Here is a 26,550-nt window from a genome sequence, read left to right as displayed (position 1 = left end):
ATGTTGCCCGTTGTCTTCACTGTGCTTGTTCTGTACTCTTGCTTCTTAACCAATGGAAGCTGTGAGCTCTATGATGAGCTAAAGGAGTTGAAAACTGAATTTGACATCAATCTCTACCAGCGATTAGCAGAACCAGAGAACAGAACTAACCTGATAGTTGCACCAGCAAGTGTGTCCATTTCTTTGGGGCTACTGCAGTTTGGAGCTCAAGGAAACACCCTTATGCAGCTGGAAAATGCTCTTGGATACAACATCCACGGTAATGTGCACTTTGACAAATTATTTTTTAGCAATAACTGCTTTGCATTATATCATAAATTCACACTACAGCTTCCCTATGGAGAAAGCAACTGCACAATGGAGCTAAACTTCTAATTAACAAGATCTGTAAGAGCTCATACTGCATTGTTTTCCCATATTTGATTGAACTGTAGGAACTGTGTAACCAGCTGATATGTATGTATTCATCCTACTTCTTTCTGAGCAGTGCTCACTCTTTCTACTACACTTTAAAACAAAACAAATGAAGATCTGGAAGGAACATGTAACTCCAGCTAAACTAATGTTGGATTCTCCGGATTTTCTTTCCATTTTAACCAAAGATTAATCCTACCACCTGACACAATATATCCATAGCTATTTTTCATGATCTGTGCACTGGTTATAGAAAACAGATGTCTCATCTTCAAAATTTGTAGCTTATACATACTGGGCCAGCTTTAGAGCTATCAGTATTCTTAAGCATGACATTTATTTTCATCAAATGAAGGCAAAAGTTAAAATTTATAGAGATTGCTGTTGTGTTCTGTAACTTTACTTAGTTATTATTGCCTTTCTGTGAAGCACTGGTACTCAGAAGTAACCGTTCCAGCTCAACCCAGCTATTATATTCAGATAAAACCTATATGTACTATATATTTTCTCTGGTTGTCACACACACACTATCTACAGCACAAATACCCTATCAAACAAAGGTATTAGTTGCAATGATGCCATTTTGCTATAATTCAATAAAGTAATTTTTAACCAATTCTCATTTATGGAAGCATTATACCTTGCTCTTTGCCATACATCTTGCCTCTTAGGGACTTAATTATTGAGAGAACTTTAAAAAATGGACTAGATAATGAAATTAAGGCAATAGTCCCATCCATATAAAAATTGACAAACAGCACTGAAGAGATTTTCCACTTATTGGTGAAACCTATTACTTGTTTCAATGCTTTTCTTCCTTCCTTCCGTGCTGTGGATAATATTAACAAAACGGAATATCCCTGAGAAAAGGCTGGCATTTTTTCACCGTTTTAGTTGTACACATCACAAACCACATAGGTTTCTGACTTCATGTAAACTTACTTGTGTTTAATGTGAAAATAAATCAGAATGGCAACAATGACCAATCTGCAACAACAATGAACTTCCAGAAAGAAAGAAAACCGGTTTCCCCAAATGGCATGTTTGGCTAAATCCAGCAGAAATAGATCAAATAAATGTTTTCCTTGAGATGAGTAAAACCAACTCACTGACATACATAGCAGATAGAAAATTGCATTCCTCTATTATACTTTGCGGCTAACATTTTTGTAGCTCTGCCTTTAACTATAATGAGTGATGTGGTACAAAAATGCACCAATCTGGCAAAAACTACACTGATAGCCATCAGTATCCATTGAAAGTTCAATCATTCTTTAGAGAGAATCAACTTTCCCTGGCTTTAATAACCTCTTTTAATGTTCTGCAGCTTTCCTAATATCTGCTCTAGCACGGGCTGTTTGAGCAAAATAATGTCTAAAGATATGTCTGTCTGAATAATAAACATCAAATAAAATATTTGAAAGCAGTTTTAAACTAGCCTACAAGTAAAAATTCAGAACTTTGGTTAGCTAAGATTGTTGGTGTTACTAAGGTTACAAGCGGAGGATACTGCATCTCATATAACATCTGCTTCTTATTTTACCATCTTTGAGTTCTTACATCCACGTAGGAGCTTGCCAAACACTAGCATACTAATGCAAAACACATGAGAAAGGCACTTTACACCTAAAAAAATCTGAATCTTCTTGACATCTGTTCAAGGAGTTCAATATTTTTCCCTTAAAGAGTAACAGAGCTAAGTTTTAACACTAAGCTGTATTAGTCTTCATGCAGGTTATTAAAGGGACACCATTAGGTTAAAAATCATGGATTGGATTCTCAGGTGGTGTAAACTGGCCAATTTGGAATCTGAGAATCTGGCTCCATATACTTAAAATGTCCTAACTGAGATGCAGAAGGCTCCTGTTCACTGGACATAGGTTTGGCAATCAGGAGAATTAGGTTCTATTCCTGATTCTGCTACTAACTTCCTGTGTGATCTGTGGCAAGTCACTTCAGCTCTCTATGCTTGTGTTTCCCCTCCCACTCTTTGTCTTGTCCAATTAGATTGAAGCTCTTTGAGACAGGGATTGTTTATTATGTGTTTGTAGTAGTACCTAGCACAAAGGGGCCCTTATTTCCATTGGGTCTCTAGCACTGCTATAACACAATGAAATAATAATAATAATAAACACCACCTCTGATAATTAAAACCAGAAGAATATTTTGAAAAATCTACTTTGCTTTTCCCCATTTATGCTGTTTATTTCCTGTTTGGATTTCTCCCCCTTTGAAAAGTGGTTAAAAAGCTAGTAATATTCATTTTTGTTTGTAGTTAATTCAAGCCAATCACTATCCCAGTTCTCCTGCACTAGCAAAGTGCTGCTGTGTTTAAGTTGCAAACACTTCAGGGGGATGTTAATCCATTTACAAAATAAAAACCAGCTTCAATTAGAATTTGTTAACAGAGAATTTCATTGACACATTTCCAGTGGTTTTAGATTCTGTAAAAATAAATTTAAGCAAAATCTCTGTATAAAGTCAAATTGGATGTGACAGGGTCCTGCTAAGTGTATTTTAGGTTTATGCAAGTTGACTTTTTGTGTTCAGCCCAAGGGGAAGCTTGTCTCCCAGGATCTCTTCTTTTCTTTGTACGGGGTAGGCTGGGTATCACCACTTCCACAGCATCCTTCTCCTCTACCCCTGACTCCACAGAGGACACTCCACAGGGTGTTGGGCTGTTGTATGGGGCAGGGGAAGGTTGGGAACAACATCATCCACCCTTAACTCCATGGAGAAATCAGTGCAGCCCAAGGCCTGCTCCATGTTGCAGTGGACACCCTCCCCCTTTCAGAAGGGATTCTGGAAACAGCTGCGGACATAGGAAGCATTGGCACCAGGTCTCCATTTGAGGGGAGAGCAGGAAGCCCCAGAGCCAATGTAGAGGCAAAGGGGTTCTTTAATGCCAGTGCTGTGCTTCCAGCACAGTCCCAAAATCAGAGATTTAAGGGCATCAAGCATGTGTGTGCGTCCCCTCAACAGAATGATTTAGAGAAAATTCCAGAAGGGGAAGCTCCAGAGTTTTCCCTCCCCCAGCATTCCTCTTGCAGATCAAATGAATCTTAGTGGATTGTTATTTTAATGCTACTAACACCACCCTAATTCTTACATGGTGCTTTTAGATTAATTTAGATGCAAAGCATTATTGGATTTTAAAACTTCAAAAACTTCATGATGACCAAACCAAAACCAAGAATGTATAAAAGAAGGGTTACTTATTGATAACTGTTGTTCTTCAAGAGTTGCCTCTATGCCTTCACATTTATGGTCTCTAGGGCCTCTAGTCGAGCTCCAGAACTGTACAATAAAGCCATGTCCACTGGTGGTGCAGTAGCGTGCTCCTATTAGGATGACATCATCGGCTCCATCTATAAAAGGAAGTGCACCTCCGCGACAGCCTTAGTTTCTTCTCCCTAGCCTGCAGAGTCCGGAAATACAAAGAACGCTGAGACAAAGGGGAGGGTGGGTTGGTAGTATGACTGCACAGAGGCAACTCTTAAAGAGCAGCAGTTACTAACTTTCTTCTTTGAGAGCCTCTGAATTCCCATGAATGGGGGTTTAGCAAGGGGTGCCACCATCAGAGGACAGCAGGCAAGGGGTTCAAGGAAAAAGCAGCCTGCAGCACTGCCTTACTAAAACAAGCATTGCCGCGGGATGCCAAGTCCAACAAGTAGTGCTTAGTGAAAGTGTGTCAGAATTACATGTAGCTGCTTTGTAAATCTCTACAATAGGAACCTAGCTCAGAAAAGCTACAGCAGCAACTGTGGCCCTAGTAGAGTGTGTCTTTAAGCCAAGAGATACTGGTTTTCTGGCGAAGTAGTAACAACCTTCAATACATCTCTTAATCAAGTGGGGAAGAGCTTGTTACTAATAGGCTCCTCCTTATACCTCTCCCCATAGGCAACAAATAATCTGTCTGATCTTCCAAAGGGCTTAGTCCCACACAGGTAATAGTAGAGATAGATGCAGACAGAGACCTGTGCTGTTAAGTATAAATATCTTTTGGCATCTAAGACTCCTCTGGGTGAGCATGGTTCTTCCACTTGTCTGGGGAAGAAAAGGAGGAGGGAAACATACTGCAACAGGTGAAAATCTGAGAACACCTCAGGCATAAAGCTGAGGCGAGGTCTCAAAATGACCTTTTCTTTGGGTACTACTGTGTAGAGTTGAGGCCATTAAGGTACTGGGCTTGCTAACCCTCCTAGCAGAGGTAATGGCTTTGAAAAATACCATTTTGATAAACAGGTATTCTAAGGAGGTTTGGGACAGGGACTTTTAGGGTGGACCCATCAATATCATTAAGACTAAGTTCAAATCCCAGGATTGGGAAGACCCTCTAGTAGTAGGAAAGGCATTAGCCATTCCCTTACAAATCATGGAGACTGGAGTGAGAGAATAAAGGTTTGTGTAACAAAATTATGACAGGAAGAAATCACTGCTAAATGATCCTTCAGGGAAGCTACTGCTAGACCTTGTGATTATAAATGCAAGAGAAACTCTAAAATTGCAGGGACTCCCACCCAGGACGGGATTAACCCTTTACTTTTGGCTCAGCACATAAACTGTGTCCATGTTAGTCTAACACTTCAAGGTGGCGCTCTTTCTGGACTACAACAGTACTGCTTGAACTCGCTGTGAACATCCATCCCAGGCTAGATAATGGAGCAGCAGCTATGGGACTTGATTAATAAAGAACAAAAGGAGGGTAATATAATTAATGCCAATCAGAATGGGTTTATGGGGGAAAATATATTTTGTCAAACTAATGGCATAATTTTTGAAGAGATAGTAAGTTTGGCGGATACATATTTAGAGTAAGGCATTTGACATGGTACTGCATGACATTTTTATTAAAAGACTACAATAATATAAAATTAACATGGCACATATTAAATGGATTAAAACCTGGCTAACTGCTAGGTCTCAAAATGTAAATGTAATCAGGGAATCATCACTGAGCAGATGTGTTACCATTGGGGGCCCCACAGAGATTGATTCTTGGCCCTACATTATTTGATATTTTTATCAATGATGCGGAAGAAAACAAAGTTTGCGTTGATAAAGTTTGCAATTACACAAAAATTGGGGGAGGACAGAACACCGATACAGAGGAATCTGGCTTACTTGGTAAGAAGGGCACAAGCAAACAATGTAAGTTTTAATATAGCTAAATGTAAATGCATATATCTGCAAAGACTGTCAGCTGTGCTTACAAGGTGGGGGCCTCCATCCTCGAAAGCAGTGACACTCTATAAATACATCAGAGGAATAAATACCAGGGGGGGAGAGAGGAGTTATTTAAATTAAGCGCCAATGTTGACACAAGAATAAATGGATCTAACAAGTTTAGGCTTGAAATTAGATAATGATTTCCAAATACCGGAAGAATGAAGCTCTGCAACAGCCTTCCAAAGGGAGCAGTGGGGGCAAAAAACCAAACTGGCTTCAAGACTGAGCTTGATAAGTTTATGGAGTGAATGGTATGATGAGACTGCCTACAATGGCATGTAGCCAATCTGTGACTGCTATTGGCAAATATTTCCAATGGCTGGCGATGGGACACTAGATGGGGAGGGCTCTGAGCTACTCCAAAGAATTCTTTCCCAGGTGTCTGGCTGGTGGGTCTTGTCCACATGCCCAGGCTCTGATAGTCATACTTGGGGTCAGGAAAGAATTTTCCCCCAGGTCAGAACGGGAGAGACCCAGTGAAGTTTTCGCCTTCCTCTGACGCATGGGGCACAGGTCACTTGCAAGTTTAAACTAGTGTAAATGGTGGATTCTCTGTAACTTGAAATCTTTAAATCATGATTTGAGGACTTCAGTAACTCAGCCACAGGTTATGGGTCTATCACAGGAGTGGGTAGATGAGGTTCTGTGGACTGCAATGTGCAGGAAGTCAGATTAGAGGATCACCATGGTCCCTTCTGGCCTTACAGTATATGAGGCTCTGAAAAAGAATTGTGGGTTGTGGTGGATAAACCACTGAACATGAGCTCCCAGTGCAAAGGCCAAAAGGGCTGACAGAAGAACTAACAATAAAAAGAGAGAGTTCCGTTTAGGTCTCTGGCAGCAGAGAAGGAACTGAGATGGACAAGGGATGCAGGGTCTTATACAGATGGAGACAAAGATGTCATGCTAGCACAAGTACTACTGCATTTCCCCTCCTCTCCTCCCCCAAGCGGCAACAGCTGTGTTATACAGTCCGGCAGCTCAACTCTTGCAGCAGCAGAAGATATAAGTGGGGATGCACAGAGGCCCCCGAAGAAGAGGAGTATTTTTTTTAAAACAAGAGCAAATAGAAAAGTCAGATAGACTGTTATGTAAGGTCAACTACTTAGTGTAGCAACAGTATAGCAATTTCTAAGGTAATGTCTATCCTACAGCTGCAAGTAGTAACGCTACAGAGCTTGGGTTAAATACACAGAGAGGCTTATTTTCTCTGAATTTAATCAGTGTTTTGAATTCTCTTCAACTTCCTGTGAAAAAGATGGGCAGTTACCTGAACAGCCATGGCACCTGCAGGTATACAGAGATTAGATCTGTAGCTACAGTGATTCTTGCTCACATGCACAGAATGGAAATAGCCAAATTTAACTTAGGAAGGAATTTTTCCACCAGGGCATATTGGAAGGTACCTCTTAGGCTTTCTTCACTTTCCTCTGGAGCAGTGTCCATCCATTAGAATTAAGTGATCATGTCCAAACAGTCATTTTCCTGTGACTGCAGCAAGGGAGGAGCTAACATTGGTGGACCTTTGTTCTTTCTATTAATGTCATCTGTGTTTTTGCTACAAAAAGCTCTTGGTATATACAACGTATTGCAGGGTATCCCTAGGCAATAGTCTCCGCCTCACTAATAGTTTCACATACTTGAATTTTGAATTATTTTATGTCCTTGTAGCATCCAGAGGGCCCAATCAGCTTTATGTTAAGTGCTGTTGCAATCACATAGGTCCGTTGCTATTTGTTAAGTGCTGACAATTTTCTTGGCAATGAATTATCATTAACACTTCATTTTTGCTATTGTTAAGTTCAACATGAGAATTACAGCATTGATTTTTCTCCTGTCTGGCAGAACCAAAAGTGCAGGACTTCTTGCATACCGGATATGAAGAAGTGACCAACTCTAGCCAAGGCCCTGTGGTTCAGTTGGCATGTGCCCTATTTGTGCAAGCTGGAGTTCACCTGTCTCCTGACTTCATTGAGCATACTGCACTCTGGGCAAACAGCAGTCTCCAAAAAATCAACTTCAGTGAGCCTAACAGCACTGCTGCACAGATAAATGAATGGGTTACCAGTACCACTGAAGGTAAAATAACTAATAGAGATGATTATGTAGGCCCCAGCTGTAATAATAAAAACTATACAGATACCAGCAGTTAGCACTCTAGCATTTAACCAAACGTAATAACGTTTAGTACTATGCTCTATACAGAAAGGCATAGTTTAGCAGTCTTGAACACAAGACTGGGAACCAGGAACGCCTGTGCTCTAATCACAACTCCAATACTGCCTCACAGCATAACCTTGGGCAAGACTGCAGTAATTCTAGGTACCTAAATAAAGGATTACAGGATCAAGCCCTTAACCAGTCTGCCTTAGTCCCTTGCTTTGTAAAATGGGAATATCATCATCGACATAGCAGGGATGTTCTAAGAACAATTAGCTAGAACCAAATTCTCCCAGCTATCATGGAGTGTAGTATTCACCACAGTGAATACTTCCAGTAAACTCAGTAGTAGGTGTTTACAGTATTGACCCATTCGTTTGTACAGTGAAAACAGAAGATGATATTAGTGAACTTTATTCCTTTACATGACCAGGAAGTTTAATGAAACTAAATCCAATCTTAATGAAAAATATACTGTAAGCCATTAGAATTACTGGGCCAAATTTATCACTGGTTCATGCCACTGATTTTGCATGAGTTATACTAGGGATGAATTTGGCCATCAACTTGATTAGCAGGTAACTAATGTGATTTTAAACATGCATGTTGAAATTGATACTAGCTGCTCTTGAAAAGTCTCCTCTATCTTCCTCAACAGAACTATAATTGGACTTTATGCCAGAAACTGATTGCTCCAGGAAACATTGTTGACAATGTCAGCTCGCACTTTGATAAAATTTTCCTATATTTTTTGACACTGCCAATGGCTTTCATGGTAGGGAGGTGAATAAAATGGCATGATCAGTTAGAAAACTTCACACTAGAGCCTTTATTTCATGGCAAAGGGGACATAACCTGCCCAAGGCCTGTTTTCTATCATTGACACTACCAGACTCTCTGGGCATAATTTCACGTTCAACTTCTTGCACATAGATTTAGTCACACTTTTTTCATTACTGCTAGAAGCAGTTATGCAGTCATTTAAGACTCTGAACATTTACCCTTCTTAGAGATTTTAAGGTCAGAAGGGACCACCATGACCATCTAGTCTGACCTCCTGCACATTGCAGGACACAGAATCTCACCTACCACCCCTGTAATAGACCTATAACCTGTAGCTGAGGTACTGAAGTCCTCAAATCTTGACTTAAAGATTTCAAGTTACACAGACTCCAACATTTATTCTAGTTCAAACCAGCAAGTGACCCATGCCCCAAGCTGCAGACGAAGGTGAAAAACCTCCTATGTCTCTGCCAGTCTGACCCGGGAGAAAATTCCTTTCTGACCCCAAATGTGGCAATCATTTCATCTTCTTCTAAGTAGAGCAGAAGACTTACTTTAAATATACTTTCTAACATAGAAAGTAAAGATAGCAACAGTGTTTTAACTATGAAACTTGTTGAGTAAGAGAGCATTTGCCATACCAGAGTAAGCCAATGATTGACATACTTTCATCTCTTTAAAAACATGTATGTGTATAACTAATGTTGAATGTAGTGAATGCCAAGAAAAAGTAAGGGATATACTAATTTTCTGAGCTCAAATATGAACAAAAGTATGAAACTGATGTCAGCCTGACCCAAGTTGTTGGAGGTAAAATGCTCACCTCTGTGACTTGGCCACTTTTGTAGCACATCAGGATAAAAGGGTTCAGAAGAGTTAAAAAGAAATCTGATAATTTGGCCCTATGTATGTCACTTAAAAAACGAGAGAGAGAAAGAGATATGCAGGATTCCCTCTGCAACGTGTGTGTGTGTGTGAGACAGAGAGAGAGAGAGAAAATATAATTCATCTTCTCCTTTTCTTATGCAGGTGGAGAAGCAGACTGCATACATCTGGATACAGCTGGTTCACCACTTACCCAGATGGCTGTGGTGAGCACCATGTACTTCAAAAGCATGTGGCAAAAGAAATTCTCTTTCACAGATACTCAGTCCTTGCCTTTTACCACTGCAGAGGGCATCACCCTGAAAGTGCCCACAATGTACCACACGGCTGAGGTCAATTATGGTAACTACTTTTCATGCTATGTCTGACATATGAAACAATATTGTAAACTACATACATTTTAAATTTATTTACTTCCAGCACTGCCTACAATGTGCTAGATACTGCACAAACATGGAGGAGAGCGCTTTGGAAAAACGCCAAAATATAATAGCTCAGAAATAGACCTTTTCTCTGACTTATAAAACCTGTGTTATGCTTCTATCCAAACTTCACCTGAGGTAGATACTGTAGTTTAACAATGATTGAAGGTGAAAGCAGGAGCGAGTAATGCCCTACAGTAGCACAGGCTTGAACATGAGATCTTGTTTTAGATCTCAGACCTACCCTCGCTGAAGTAAATGGCAAAACTCCTGATGACTTCAGTGGGAGCAGGATTGGACTCCCATTGAGAGACAGAATGTTGAGCAAAACACTGGGATTTTTCCCTGCTCAATCTGAAAAGTGTGGGATCTCTTCGCCTGGAGAGTCGTTTGAGGACGACAGAAAGGAGAGTTGATATTTTAACATCTCATGGATAGAAAAGTGTCATTAACAGTGCAGCACCCTCTCTTGTGCATATTGCCAAGGCTACACTGGGTCAGAATCTAAATCCTACTGCTGTCCTAGAACCCATGATTTTCAGAACTAATGAGCACTACCAACTAAACCTTACTGACATTTTGTAATGATATGCAGCCAATTACTTATATAGACATTATAGTTTCACACCAGTATTTGAGAGACTGCAAATAAAACTGATGATCGAGTCAAAAAACCCCAAACACCTCTACTCTTAAAGCATCAGCTGCTATATCTAACTCCTTCTCTGTGTTGAGCACTGCAGGAGTTGTTCTTGGACATGCCATTATTCCATTGGAACACTGCCTCCTTAAAGGGAGTTTAGCAGGGCTGTGATGTTACACTGCAAAAAGTTTTATATGCATTTTTATGTGACACAGCCAGCAACTAGTTAATATTAATGACACCTAAATTAATGGATGCTGTACCCTGTTCCCTAACCAATTATTCATTTGAAGGTCCATTAAGTTGTATCCTCTTTTGAGGTTATAGGTTTAAAGATTTTTGTCTGAATTTGACAGCTTCTAAATGCTTTGTAGTTCAATAAAGCTATGCGCTTCTTGAAAGCAGCTTAACCTGTGCTATTGATTTGGGTGTATGGATGAGAGTATTGGGCAAAGTACTTCTCAATGAGTCAAACAGGAACTGCTTTTTCTTTTTTCCTAGTAAGTGTAGTTCTGCTGAAAAGTGCTACATTGAAAGAGCTGGAGAATGAAGTCATCTATGTATTCAGAAAGAGCTGTCATAAGACCAGTCACATTGTAAACTCACCCATTCTCATCCAAGTTCCTCAGCTCTGACCCAAAGGGAGTACCATGAGCAGACAGCTAAATCACATGCTTCACTGGGCTGGGCCACTGAGACAGCCACAAAGGATGTCAGTTATCGTTCTTTGTGTTAGCAAATGTGTGATGTGGACACTTGTCTGCTTGGAAGTGAATTAAGACCATTAACTCAGTTCACATGAGCCAGTGACCTTCATTTATTAACTACCTGGTCCACATTCAAGCCAGTGACTTAGTGGTGAAAGGCTCTGTATCCTCGTACTAGTGCCTTGAGCTACCTAAAGTTCCTCAGAACTGCTTTTTCCCTTGAGTGATGCCAAGGATTATGTTTTCAAACCTGTAGGTCAGTTCCATACCACATCGCTGGAGCGTTTCAGTGTAGCAGAGTTGCCTTATCTGGGGGAGAGAGTCAGTATGTTTGTGGTGCTTCCCAGTGACAGGACGACATCTCTGTCCCAGATTGAGTCACACCTCTCAGCTAAAATCATCACTGTTTGGGCCAACAGCTTAAAGAGAATGAAGATGGATATTTTTCTACCTAGGTAAGTGACACTCTCCTTCTCGAGAGCCTGGCCATCCTCTAACCATACATATCTTTTATTGTCAGAGTTGTGTTGTGTACGTCATTGTTGGCATAACCAATGACATATAGGACACCTGTCCTTTTAGTAGGCCACTTTCAACTCTAGTCTCCTGATCACATGATCAGCAAAGCAAAGCACCCTCTCTCCCTTCTTTAGCCAGGAGAGGTGGTCTCGGGAATGCCAAATACTATACGTATCTTATAGACCAGGGGTTCTCAAACTTCATTGTTCCACGACCCCCTTCTGACAACAAAAATTACTACATAACCCCAGGAGGGGGGACCGAAGCCTGAGCCCGCCCGAGCCTGCTCCCCTGGGTGGGAGTAGGAGGGGCAAAGCCAAAGTCTGCGCCCCTCCACCCTGGGTGGGGAGACCAAAGCCGAAGCCCCAGGGCTTCAGCCCCAGACGGGATGCCTCTAACCTGAGCCCCACCACCCAGGGCTGAAGTCCTTTGGGCTTTGCCCCTAAGCCCCAGCAAGCCTAACACCAACCCTGGTGACCTCATTAAAAAGGGTTTGCAAACCACTTTGGGTAGTTTGAGAACAGCTTTATGTACTATAACTGAACCATTATTTAAAAAACAACCTGAATTTGATTCTACAAGTCCTATTTATATGTAAGAAGTTTATTTGGGGTACAATAACGCTTTAAAAATGTACAAAGGGAAGAAAATTATTTGTGCCCATTCTTGCTTTTTTGCTTCGTAAAGAAAACTTCTAAAAAGAGTTGTTTAAATATTTTAACGTACTTTACAATGTATTTTTAATATTAGCGATATTAAATGGAGCTCCAGCAACTCTCACCAATCACTGCATTTCTTCTGTGTACAGGGCAAGTGCACACTCTCCATCACTCCAGCCCTTCACTATTGCCAAAATTTGCACATGACCCCACAGCATTTTTCTAACAAATAGAATGATAGGATGTACCATCTGGGTGCAAAAGAGGGAGGGCGTTTCCTGGATGTACTTAGCACATCAATCAGCACAGAAAAACTTTATTACATACCTCCAGAAATACATTCCCCATGCTAATGAAACACTGAAAAATATTTTGTGCATTAATGTTCTTTTTCCCAGCTGATGTTTTGCAGATGCATTCCTACCTACAACCAAATTTATGACAATTTTTTAAAAAAGAAAGCACAAATGGGGGCAAATGCAAAATTCACATATATATTTAAATGAAATCTACTGTGTTCATTTTAGATTCAGAATTCAAAGTCACTTTGACTTAAAAATGGTTTTACCTGCCTTGGGAATTACAGACATGTTTGATACAACTGAGGCTGATTTTAAAGGTATTTCAGGTAAGATTATTCCCTATATAGGAAATGATCACTCAGTGTGTAGATGTATTGTAGATTTACATGATATTTGTTTGACTGATTCTAGAGAGCCGATCCTTCTGTATTAATTAATTAATTACTTCTGGCTCCAAGAAAATTAAAAACACAATCCAGATTCTATTTAACTACTGTAGAATTGAAATTTCTTTCAAACTACTGCATTTTAGGTTAAGCAAAATTTGGTGGTGGGGAAAGATTTTTAGAGATTAAAGCCAGTGAGACAGAACACTGCTGGAATGTGTTTGCTTAGGTGCTGGCTGAAGTCTACAAGGATCACTGCAGATCAAGCATTTATTACTGGTTCTAAATAGCCATTCCATAGTCAGTGACATTGGTGTAACAACCACAGGCCTCTTTATTCTGAGTCCCAACGTCACGCAAACAACCTTTACACATGCCTGTAATCTCCCTTTGTTTCTGTTCCGCAAGCCAACAATCAACATCATAATACCCAGCCCACAATATCCCATGACCACATGTTGTTAAGATAGAAACTGACTAACTACCATGTCTCAAAAAACCTGATGTTATTCTACTCACTAGAAAGTTTTATCCTGATTTAATATTAAAAGACTCTGTAACTGTCCATGTGCTTTGACTAACACATATCACTTCCAGCAAGGTAAACAATTCCAATTTGGGCACTTGCATTCAAAGACTCTTAAATGGAGATTTTATGGTGAGACTCTCAGCCTTTCTAATATGATTCTCGTCAGTGTGTGATTGTCATTAAATGGAGGCATAGCCAAAAGAACATCTTCTAGTACAGTGGAAAATGCTTTAGAGGATGTTCCTGATGGAAGTTTGCTTCTCCCAGGGGACAAAGCTCAGGGCAAAGATTTTGTTTTCTACCCCCTATTAAATTTGAGTATGTGTTCATTATAATATGATCACTAATTGCACAGAATGCCTTGTTAATTAGAAATGAGGTGTTAATATGCTGACTAAAATTCACTGATGGTTCACATTATAAATATGTACAACAGCTATTTAGATAGGATGAGTGCTTAAGGAGGATGAAATACAATGGATCAAAGCATACTGGGGAGCTTCTTCTGTACTGTTTATGACTTATTCCCATTGTGCTTTTTGATTAAGACAAATTTGAGTGGCACTTCTCCTCAAATTTTACCTATTATTTAAGGGTGTCTATTTTCCCTGGTTTCAGAGTAGCAGCCGTGTTAATCTGTATTCGCAAAAAGAAAAGGAGGACTTGTGGCACCTTAGAGACTAACAAACTTATTTGAGCATAAGCTTTCGTGAGCCACAGCTCACTTCATCGGATGCAAATGCATCCGATGAAGTGAGCTGTGGCTCACGAAAGCTTATGCTCAAATAAGTTTGTTAGTCTCTAAGGTGCCACAAGTCCTCCTTTTCTTTTCCCTGTCCTTCCCTTCCCCCCACTCCCCACCTCTCTGGTATAATTCTGAGTTGACCCACAGGCTCAGGCACAAAGGAGAAAAGCAGTGCAACTGACTATTACCCATAATAATAAATATTGAATAGGGGAGCTACTGTTGGGGTTTTATAGAACTATCCTCAGCAATCTTACAAAGTGTCACTTTTCTCAGAGTTCTATTTTGTTTTACCAGTGATTCTTCCTGCTCAACATGTTTTTGTGGGAGTTTCTTTGGATCGCTTAGTTGACCCAACATTAGTTCGTTGTTCCCAATACACTCGGTAGTTGCCATTCATACCGAGAAATCTTACTGATTACTAGAATTAGTGAAAGAACAATCAAACCACTGGTTGGTCACTTACCAATAGAACTCAGCATTTAATTCAGCGTTATTAATCATGTTTATTACAGTATTGCCTAAGGACTGACCAAGAATGGGGCCTATTGTGCCAGATGCTGTATAAACACTGAGTAGCAGTGTCCATGCCCTGAAGACCTTAAAGTCTAACTGGACAAGACAGACACAGGGTGGGGGAGCGGGTAGAATATACAAGCAGAGTGAACAATGTGATTGTCAAAAACAGTACTTAGTTCCACTGTTTTTTGGTGGGGAGGGAGAAGAGGGTTAGTTAGGAAGGGATAAGCTAAGTGGAAAGAAAAGTGAAGGGAAAGGGTACTTTGAAGGGAAGGTAGATGAAGGGGATAGGGCAGGAGAGAAAGGAGTAAGAGGGGCAGGCGTGAAGTGAGGGATGGGTAGGAGGAGGATTAGAGCAAACAGCCATTGAGCACTGGGCAGAGAAAGTCCAGTCAAACCTGTAGAAAGTTTGGCGAATGTCTGAAGGTCCCTGCAGTGGCTGTTCCTGCTTCTGCCAGCTGGAGTCTCTGGATGGTTCCTCTCTGAAGTTTTAACCAGGTGCTGTCTACATGGTGGGTACATGAAGATGAAAGAACAGGAAGGAAGCAAACAGACTGAATGCTATCTTATTCCTTAAACTTCATCCCATGCTTTTAAGATGCATTGCAGTGCAGTTCCTCTCTAGGAAGACAGTGGGCCTGATTCCCATTACCTTGCACGTACGCAAAATGATTATTCAGAGAATAGGGGCCAGATTCAGATCTGTTATATCAGTATAACTTTGTGGAAACTCCATTCATTACACATCTCTGGAGTTACTCCAGATTTACACACTGACAGGATTTGGCCCAATAACTTTAAAAAAACATTCTTAAAATTGATGACCAGACAATAGTAGGTTGGTTGCATCTTTCAGCTAATACTAGATGTCAAAAAGTTCTCTGTGTGAATGATACAAGAAAGGTTAAGTGAGTTGTTCAAGGTCACACAGCATACCATTGGCAGACAGGGGGACAGAAATCAGTCTTCTATTCTTACTAGCTTTCTGATGTTCTTACTAGCAGTTAGTTCTCTATAAGGTAGGCAGATAACTTTTAGACTAGGTTCTCCTCCGTAGTTGCTACTAAAGTGAAAAAAAAATTCTTTAGCAATCATGACAATGAAATTTTCCTGCAGATGTTCTCTCTTAATTGTTGTACAGAGACATATTTTGGTTCTATTTGGTTTTAAATCAATTTTGATGTGCTTATTTATACATGGTAAAATAGCTTGATGCAGATGATACAGCAACAGAATTGCAGCACAGCCCTAACCAGACCTAGAGTTTTATGTGGAACTTCTGCCCTATGGTCATGTGTTACTTGACCTATACTTAAGTTAAATAAGGATATAATCTTTTTATAGCTATTGCACTTTCAGGTTTTGACAACCACAAACGTTTAGAACTGTCCAATCAATGAGCTGTCTGTGGAGATACAGGCTTTATCAGCTATTCAGCGTTTGTAATACTGGTGAGGCTGCTGAAAAACACTATATGGATCAATTCACCTTTAATAACGTTCACAGATTGTAAACCCAGGAGAGACCATTAGATTATCTAGTCTAACCTTCTGTGTATCACAGGCCATATAAATTCACCTCATTACTCTGGCACTGAGCCAATAACTTGTCTTTGAGTATGAAGAATGTGTTTCAAACAGTAATAAATACAGTAGAACCTCAGGGTTCTGAACACCAGAGTTACGAACTGAGCAGTCAACCACACACCTCATTTGGAACCGGAAGTAGGCAATCAGGCAGCAGCAGAGACCAAAAAAAAAAAGCATGTACAGTACAGTATTGTGTTAAATGTAAAGTACTCAAAAAATAAAAGGGAAAGCAGCATTTTTCTTCTGCACAGTAACATTTCAAAGCTGTATTAAGTCAATGTTCAGTTGTAAACTTCTGGAAGAACAATAATGTTTTCTTTAGAGTTAGAAACATTTCAGAGTGATGAACAAGCTCCTTTCCCGAGGTGTTTGTAACTCTGAGGTTCTACTGTAGATCATTTATATTGGTAGTAGTGTTATATAGAAGAACTTCAAACCATGCCTCAAAAAGCTGGGAAAACATTATTATTGCCGTTTCACATATGGGGAAAATGGAGGCATGAGGAAAGTCAAGTGACTTGTCTAAGGTCACACAGCAAGCCAGCGATAGGCAGGGGAACAGAACCCAGATGTTATGCTTCTGTGGCCTGTTCTCGCTAACCACTATACCACTGCCTCCCAAATGACAAGTGATTGCTTTACTTAGTATTTATATAGCAAAATATTAACAACTGATTAACCCCCAAACCCCCTTTGTAAGGTAAGTCATACTATCCCCACTGTGCAGATGGGGAGACAGAGGCACAGGCCCACAAAATGACTTGCCCAATGCTACACAGTGACAGAGTCAGGATTAGAAGTCACACTCTTCCAATGCCCAAGCCCATGCTCATTCCTCCAGACCACCTACCTTCAACACATTTACACTGTAAACAGACAAGCAGAGTAAAACCCAATCCCACCATGTGTGAAAGTTTCTCCACCATCTTTTTTAAGAAAATGTATTTTAACATCATGGAGGGAAGAGTTTGGTGAAAGACATCTGTGACAAAAGGAAAGGCTGTACCTACTATGTAGGTTGCAGTCAGCAGGTTATTACTTTACATTATTACAGTAAAATACTTGGAAAACTAACCATTCCATAAAAATTGGGCTAATTTTACAAAGTAATTGAACTTTTTTTAGTTAATGGCATTTTGTATATAGTTTACAATAATTAAAATTAAACTGGAGAAAAGATTAAAGGAGGGATTGCAGTGGTTTACAACCAGCATTCATTTTTGGTAGAGAGCAGCAGAAATAAGTGCCATTTGTTGGAAACATTCTGATGTGTGCTGCTGTTTGTCTAGCAGCGTTAGAAACAATACCTGCAATTAGTAACTTCACAAACTGATCGCACTGTGAACATAGTGCTGGTAAAAGCATATTAAAAATTGTAACTGCAGTCATTCTGTAAATTATGAATGCCCTAAGTAGTCACCAATGAACTACATAGGTTAAAGGGTTTTGACAGGAATGGAGAGGTGTTTATTTTGATCATTATTCAGAAATTGTCTTTGAAAATTCTATTTACAGACATCATTTTTGGTTAAGATAAAATGCATTATCTGTTCTCTCTTTAATAGCCAATACATCCCATCAGACCTAGGCAAGAGGAATTAAGTAACTGGTCTAAATTCATCTCTGAATTTAATAATTCAAACAAAAACTGTCCTACCTAACCTGGTATCTGTAGGATTTTAGGAGTTCAGATACTATGGGAATGAGAAGCAGTATAAGATAAAAGTGTCTCAATTTTTTTTTAAACTGGGTTGTGTTGATTTTACAATGAAACAAATAACTTAATACTTACTTTTGGTTGGTTTGTTAGAGCAAGGCGGGCTTTACATTTCAGAAGCTATTCATAGAGCAAAGATTGAAGTGACAGAAGAAGGAGCGAAAGCATCAGGAGCTACAGGTAAATCAGACATACAAACTTCAGTAATATTCTGCATCTGAGCCATATCATAGCAGTAACAAATGTTAAATCAGGGCCTTTAATTATAACAAGGAATTTACACATGCTTAAACCCATCCCTATTCAGCAAGGCACACAAGAATGTGCTTTATTGAAGCCCCATTAACTCCAAAGATAAAAATACCCCTATGTGCTTTGATGAATCAGGCCCACATTTAAGAAACCGTTTCCATTCTACCTCCTATTTGCAGTTGCTCAGAACTTTAAAACATTTTCCTTTTCAAGTTTAGTCTGGCAACAGGGGATGGTTGTGTTTTCCTCAAACTATCTATTTTTCAGATTAGCAAGCGTTGAAGAACTACCAGCACCCAAAAACATCTTTTTTTAATTCAAACCTTCTATTATGCTCAAGTAACTGTACTGAAAGACAATTGACACAGGCGTCATTTGCTGTGGGGCAAGGAGGACCGTTAGTGCCTCCTCCACCCCTATTTTTAATAGGTGGATAGATTCCATTAGGCCTTCCACTCCCCACCCTCCCCGCAACTTTGCAGGATGTAATATAATCATGTATACTGTTCCATGTGCTGGTACAACATTGTCACCCTCTCCCAATTTTTCTGAGATGATGCCCTTGGCAACTGACCTTCCACGTTTGGCTTATAGAGCCAGTGTTTTGAGGAAAATACAACAATAATGTTAAAGTTAAGGATTTGAAGTTTCATCTTTGTGCACGCTTTGCAGATTTAGTTTCTCATTTGATTTGGAGTCGCATTTCCCATGTGCAACAGTTTCTGGGGGCAGATGGAATTTTACATTAAAGGAAAATGTTTTCTATGCAAAATCCCACCTTCCAGCAAAGATTGTGGTTTAAATTAATGGCTTTTTTTGGTAAGACATAAATATGAAAAACTATTGACATGTAAATAGAAAACCATACATTATTATCTGAATGTCGAAAATTTTAAAAGAGTGAGATTCAAAAGTTAATTGTCCTCAATTCCTGCTCCATCCTCTTTTTGCCACAAAAGCCCTACCACGGCATCTGGGGATTCTCCTTGCATATGGGAATATCCAGGTGGCATAGAGATGGCACATTCATGTCTATGCCACTCGCTGCTGTCTATCCCAACTCAGGGGATGTGTTGGTAGAATACCTGGAACATGCTGCAGCTTTTTAATCCTGGGCTAGAATACTCTGAAGGTGCTTCATCTTGTGGAGGGACTAATTTGGTCCCCAGCTGCTATGGAAATGAGGGGAGCATAAAGGCTGCTTTAAAACGTGTGTTTCCAGTCTACGCCCCTTGTGTCTAGTGCTAAGCATTGCTCAACCACACTTAAGGATCTGGCTCAATAGGTCTGTAGTCGGATTACCTTGATGCTAGTGTCTGTATGCACACTACATAATTAACTTTGCTGTGGAGAAAAAGATTTTGAGTTCCTTGACTTAAATTCTCATCCTTATTGGTAAACTAACACACCTGTAATGTTTCCAATAAAATCCTCTATAGAAGATTCAAGTCATCTTATACTTATAACGTTTACATATCAAAGACTAAGTATAACTGCAATCAGCAGAAATAGCACCCAGTCCTAGTCCCACTGAAGTCAATGACGGCAGTCCCATTAATTTCAGCAGGAGGCAGCCCACTGAAAAGAACTGCTTTTCAGAAATAGAGATTGGGTTCAGGAAAGGCTGGAAAAATAGGAAGGTAATCTGTCATAGAATCCTAGAAATGTAGGGCTGGAGGGACCTCAAGAAGTCATCAAATTCACCCCCCTGCACTGTGGCACGACCAGGTATACTTACACCATCCCTTGACAGGAACTTGACCAGCCTGGATTTTTAAAACCTCTAATGATGGCGAGTCCAAAACCTCCTTTGGAAGCTTATTCCAGGGTTTAACTACCCTTAAAGTTAGAAAGTATTTCCTAATATCTAACCTAAATCTCCTTTACTGCAGATTAAGTCCATTACTTTTTATCCTACATTCAGTGAACATGGAGAACAACTGATCATTGTCCTCTTAATAACAGCCCTTAACATACTTGAAGATTTATCAGGTCCCCCTCAGTCTTTTCTCAAGACTACATGTGCCCCCCCCCTTTTTTAAACTTATCTTCAAAAGTCACATTTTCTAAATCTTTTACCATTTTTGTTGCTCTCCTCGACTCTCTGCCGTTTGCCCACATATAGCCTCAAGTGCGGTGCCTAGAATGGGATGCAGTACTCCAGTTAAGGCCTCACCAGTGCCAATTACTTCTCATATCTTACATACAACATTCCAGTTACTACACACCAGAATATTAGCCTTTTCTGCAGCTGCATAACATTGCTGACTCTCATCCAATTTGTCATGAATTATAACCCTCAGATCTTGTTCAGCAGTACTATTACCTACTCAATTATTCCCCATGTTGTAGTTGTGCATTTGATTTTTCAAATGTGGAGGCTGCAAAGAGAGCAATAGGGCCAGGACCAGAATATTTGTCAGCTTAGCACTGCACATATTCAGGGTAGTGCCATCTGCTTTCCTCTACACACACACTCTCTCTCCAATCCCAAATGTGGTCAGCTTGATAGTGTTTTTGCCACTGTTCTTTTCTATCACTCTGTCTTCTACCTGGTTAACTTTCTCTTTAGCCACCAAGGTGTTCTCTTCTCTTCCTCCTGTACTCCACTGCTAGAGCAGTCACGGCTGGTTTTAACATGTTTATAGCTACATGCAATTGTACAAGATTTGGTTACTTAAAAACCTGGAAAATCTAGTCATACATTTTATTGAAAAGAAAAATTTGGAAATAATTAGATTGGGAGACAGAAGGAAATCATTCTAAATCAAACTAGATTTGTTACATATTTTTAATATATATCTTGGATTAAAATTATTTTTGGCAAATGGTTTTATCCTAAAAAGCCTACAAATGCGTTAATTTTTGGTCAGTGTATTAATTACACTACGTAGCTACCTAGAAATGTATTTGGGAAATTATTAGGGCTCTCAAGCGATTAAAAAAATTGATCACAATTAATTAGGCTGTTAATAATAGGATACCATTTATTTAAATATTTTGGGGAATTTTCTACATTTTCAAATATATTGATTTAAATTACAACAGAAACAGAACAAAGTGCACAGTGCTCACTTTATATTTATTTTTATTACAAATATTTGCACTGTAAAAAACCAAAAGAAATAGTATTTTTCAATTCCCCCATTTCAAGTACAGTACTGTAGTGCAATCTCTTTATCATGAAAGTTGAAAGAAGTGTAGAATTATGTACAAAAAAATAGCTCCATTCAAAAATAAAACAATGTAAAACTTTAGAGCAGGGGTGGGCAAACTTTTTAGCCTGAGAACCACATCTGGGTATGGAAATTGTATGGTGAGCCATGAATGCTCACAAAATTGGGGGTTAGGGGTCCGAACTCCGGCTGGGGGTGCAGGCTCTGGGGTGGGGCCGGAAATGAGGAGTTCAGGGTGCAGGAGGGGACTCTGGGGTGGGACAGTGGGTTAGGGTATGAGGGGGAAGTGTGGGCTCTGGCTGAGGGGTGTGGGCTCTGGGGTGGGGCTGAGGAGTTGGGGGTGCAGGAGAGTGCTCCAAGCTGGGACCAAGGGGTTAGGAGGGCAGGAGGGGGATCAGGGCTGGAGCAGGGACTTGGGGGACAGAAGGGGATCAAGGGTGTAGGCTCTGGGTGGCGCTTACCTGAAGCAGCTCCTGGAAGCAGCGCCATGTCCCCACTCTGGCTCCTAGGCAGAGGCACAGCCATGTAGCTCTGCACGTTGCCCCGTCTACAGGTGCCACCCCTGCAGCTCCCATTGGCCGTAGTTCCCAGCCAATGGGAGCTGTAGGGTGGTGCTTGGGGCAGGGGCAGCATGCAGAGCCCCCGGCTGCCCCCCCTACGCATAGGAGCCAGAGCGGGGACATGCCCCTGCTTCTGGGAGCTATGCGGAGCCATGACACGTGTGGACTGGGCAAGCCCCCAACCCCGCTTGCCAGCAGGAGCTCAAGGGCCGGATTAAAATGTCTGAAGGGCTGCCTACGGCCCCTGGGCTGTAGTTTGCCCACCCCTAATTTAGAGCCTACAAGTCCACTCAGTCCTACTTCAGCCAATCACTCAAACAAACAAGTTCGGTTACAATTTGCAGGAGATAATGCTGCCCGCTTCTTGTTTGCAATGTCACCAGAAAGCGAGAACAGGCTTTCACATGGCACTGTTGTAGCCAGTGACGCAAGATAGTTATATGCCAGATGTGCTAAAAATTCATATGTCCCTTCATGCTTCAACACCATTCCAGAGGACATGTGTCCATGCTGATGATGGGTTCTGCTCAATAACAATCCAAAGCAGAGCGGACCAACGCATGTTCATTTTCATCATCTCAGTCAGATGCCACAAGCAGGTTTTCTTTTTTGGTGTTTTGGGTTCTGTAGTTTCCCCATCTGAGTGTTGCTCTTTTAAGACTTCTGAAAGCATGCTCCACACCTCATCCCTCTCAGATTTTGGACGGCACTTCAGATTCTTAAATCTTGGGTCAAGTGCTGTAGCTATTTTTAGAAATCTCACATTAGTACCTTCTTTGCATTTTGTCAAATCTGCAGTGACAGCGTTATTAAAACGAACATGTTCTGGGTCATTATCCGAGACTGCTATAACATGAAATATATGGCCGAAAGTGGGTAAAACAGAACAGGAGACATGCAATTCTCCCTCAAGGAGTTCCGTCACAAATTTAATTAATGCATTATTTTTTTAACAAGCATCATCAGAATGAAAGCATGTCCTCTGGAATGGTGGCTGAAGCATGAAGGGACATACAAATGTTTAGAATATCTGGAACGTAAATACCTTGCAACGTCGGTTATAAAAGTGCCATGTGAACACCTGTTCTCACTTTCATGTGACATTGTAAATAGAAGCAGGCAGCAGTATCTCCCGTAAATGTAAACAAACTTGTTTGTTTTAGTGATTGGCAGAATAAGAAGTAGGACCTGAGTGGACTTGTAGGCTCTAAATGTTTGTTTGTTTTTTTTTGGAGTGCAGTTATGTAACAAAAAAAAAATCTACATTTGTAAGTTACACTTTCACAATAAAGATATTGCACTACGTGTATGAGGTGAATTGAAAAATACTATAAAAAGAAAAGGAGTACTTGTGGCACCTTAGAGACTAACCAATTTATTTGAGCATGAGCTTTCGTGAGCTACAGCTCACTTCATCAGATGCAGTGAGCTGTAGCTCACGAAAGCTCATGCTCAAATAAATTGGTTAGTCTCTAAGGTGCCACAAGTACTCCTTTTCTTTTTGCGAATACAGACTAACACGGCTGTTACTCTGAAACCTGAAAAATACTATTTCTTTTATAATTTTTACAGTGAATATATTTGTAATAAAAATAAAGTGAGTACTGTATATTTGAAAATGTAGAAAAACATCCAAAAATATTTAATAAATTTCAGTTGGTATTCTATTAACAGTGCGATTAATCGTGATTAATTTTTTCGTTAATCGTGTGAGTTAACTGCGATTAATTGACAGCCGTATCAATTATATTTAAACAGGGTTTTTATAACTTTAAAAATGTAAGTTAAATAGATAGTAACAAAATAACTGCAGAGTGGAAGCAGTCTTATAGTTCAGGGACTGCACTGGGATTCAGGAGACTAGGGTTCAATTCAGAGGGGTCTGCCATAAGCTTCCAGTGTGATCTTGGGCAGATCACTTCATCTCTGTGTGCCTGTGTTTCCCATCTGCAAAAAGGGGAGAATTTGCATCATTTGTCAACTTACCGTAAACTCTATCTCTATGCACACATGGTTATGAACAGGGCAAGTGGTGCAGTAGTGTCTTGACCGGGTGTTAGTACTAGCAACAAAAAAATATCAGTGGTGAGTCTTAAAACTCAAAGGCAAGCAGGAGTAATTACTCAGTGAGTAGACAGCACTACATTACCTGTGTAATTCATCCTTGCAAACTTTTACTTGCTTGTTCACCTGGGGTGATTTTTTTCTGCTGGTTAATTAAACATTACATTTATTTTTATCACAGTAAGGGCAGATGAATAATTTGATGGTTAGGGTAGTAAAAACCTGAGTTTTTTGAGGGTGCTCTATAGAAGAGAAGGCAAAACTGAAACTGACACGTGAATGTTCTCTCTCTTGCATGGCAGCTATGGTGCTACTAAAAAGATCTCGAACTCCTATTTTCAAAGCAGACAGACCTTTCATCTTTTTCCTAAGGCACGCCAATACAGGTACACATAATTCATTTGTTCAGTATAGGAGTCACTCACCTAACAGTAAAAAAATCTTATGAGTGTGTCCCATAAATAAATAAGGCGCTATTCTCTAAAATGACTTCAATTTCCATAAAACTCCTTTAAAAACAATCTGTAGAATAAATTTTCAACTACAAACAGTGGAAGCAGAAAAACTGACAATCATGGGAATTCAGTTAGACTGTTCTTCAGCATAAATTTAGTAACCAAAGGCACTCTGATGGCCCTGGGGACTAACATCCATTTATCCAAAGAATGGAAAGGTAAAGCACATGCAGGGGCAGTACAAGTTTCTCCTCTCCTGTCCTGCCTCTATGACTCAAATCTAAGCATCTCCTGATCTGGAGAGGCATGGGGCCTAATCTGTCCTGCCACTGCTTTGTGTCTTGCCGAGACAAGCAAGAAAGTTGCCACTTGTAAGTATTAAAAGTGTCTTTAGTGAGCAAATTGAACAAAAAAAAATAAAACTTACTATACTCAACTATGCACTTAATAGGATGAAAATTGGACTGTAAAATACAAATTTAGAGAAATCAAGTAGAGCAAGAAAGAAACCACAGACAGCATTCTAATCAGAATAGCACCAGAAACAGTCATATAGTATTGCAAATCACATTTTTTTTTCTATTTATCATAAAAAAGTGTAAAAATATACATTTGTTTTTGGTAGAAGTCTGTCTTCTTTGGGGAGGGGAAAAGAGTAAATAAAGCTACTATTAAAAATACTGATGTTTAATGTTTGGTTTATTATCCATTTGGGAGGCAGCAAGCTCCAAACTCCTACCACCTGCAAGTTAGGTCTCACTACAGAACAAAAGCCCAGAAACTCTCCCCTCATATTTATATTCTGCAATGTGCTAGGCACTTTCCAAAGACTTCAGAAAATAGAGCCCTTGACCCAATTATGGTACAGTTAAGAGCACCACCGTCTTCTCTGAAATTCAACTTCAGAACAGATCTGTCTAGAGAAAAAAAGACAAGCTGATAAACTGAAATGCGATGATATCTTAAGTGATTTAAAGCATAGATGAATTATGAATCTAATGAGGCAGTAACCCAATGGGCCAAATCCATCTCTGCTGTAACTCTAGTACATATACATAGGAATGAATCTGACCCATTACTATTTGGTCAAGTTCAAAGCCATTTTCATTTTGGCCAAGATTTAATCATACTAGATAAGGAAGCTTCTTGTTCAGCTGCCAACCCTTTAATAAGCAACTGAATCTAATGTGCAAATTAACAAATTAATCTGGCCCTTAACTGGTTTCACAAACTTTTAAAAATGCAAGAGTTACTGCAATTGGACCCACAAAACCAGTATTTGCATGTATGTGACCATCTGACAGTTAACCAACAAGTTGCATGTAAAAATTAGGTGCACAATTACATGTATACACTTTTTGCAAGTTAGGCCATGAGTGTTTGAGTGTGCAATTTTAATGAAGTGTTTATTTTAATTCACAGGTTCAGTGCTCTTTATAGGAAGAGTTACAAATCCCTCAGAATAAGTGTGTCCAATGCACCCTTCCCTTATTCCTTCTGCAGCCATCTTTCCTTCAGTGAGATTGAGGCACACTATGCATATTTATTAAAAACTGGATACTTAAAAGTATTTTGCAAAAAATCCACAAGAGTGGATAAATGTTTAACCAAATAATCTTATAAATAAAAATGTGTTACTTTTGCATTTTGTGTAGTGTGCTTTTATTTTGTTGCTGTATAAAAGCATCTTTTACTCTTTTTAAAAAATGGTTGGAGTCACAAGGTAACAGGAGACTAGCTAAAACCAACAGAATGTATTAGTTACTTGTGTTCTTTGCTCACAAGACAATCAGCTGAGAGGAGGCAATACCAACCCACCACAAAGCTTTACATTA

General features: G+C 39.9%; 1 protein-coding gene across 1 annotated transcript; it reads left to right on the top strand.

Annotated features, from left to right (window-relative positions):
* SERPINE3 (serpin family E member 3) lies at positions 1 to 26,316 on the top strand. Its single transcript, XM_048849135.2, has 8 exons — positions 1 to 259; positions 7,489 to 7,722; positions 9,616 to 9,813; positions 11,500 to 11,698; positions 12,949 to 13,049; positions 18,302 to 18,388; positions 24,563 to 24,646; positions 26,138 to 26,316. The coding sequence occupies exons 1-8, from the start codon at positions 1 to 3 to the stop codon at positions 26,179 to 26,181; spliced, it is 1,206 nt and encodes a 401-aa protein (XP_048705092.1). The 3' UTR covers positions 26,182 to 26,316.
* Positions 26,317 to 26,550: the final 234 nt, after the last annotated feature.

This window comes from Caretta caretta, chromosome 1 (genome assembly GCF_965140235.1).
Source record: "Caretta caretta isolate rCarCar2 chromosome 1, rCarCar1.hap1, whole genome shotgun sequence".
Taxonomy (NCBI): domain Eukaryota; kingdom Metazoa; phylum Chordata; order Testudines; family Cheloniidae; genus Caretta; species Caretta caretta.
Note: the sequence above shows the minus strand (reverse complement) of the source record. Positions and strands in the feature narration are given on the sequence as shown.

What these genes read in the sequence shown, in the direction of transcription:
- SERPINE3 (XM_048849135.2), top strand. Translation starts at nt 1, where the DNA reads ATGTTGCCCGTTGTCTTCACTGTGCTTGTTCTGTACTCTTGCTTCTTA. An exon ending in TGATTTTAAAGGTATTTCAG is followed by an intron (nt 13,050 to 18,301) that starts GTAAGATTATTC and finishes TTGGTTTGTTAG; the next exon opens with AGCAAGGCGGGCTTTACATT. An exon ending in CCTAAGGCACGCCAATACAG is followed by an intron (nt 24,647 to 26,137) that starts GTACACATAATT and finishes TTTAATTCACAG; the next exon opens with GTTCAGTGCTCTTTATAGGA.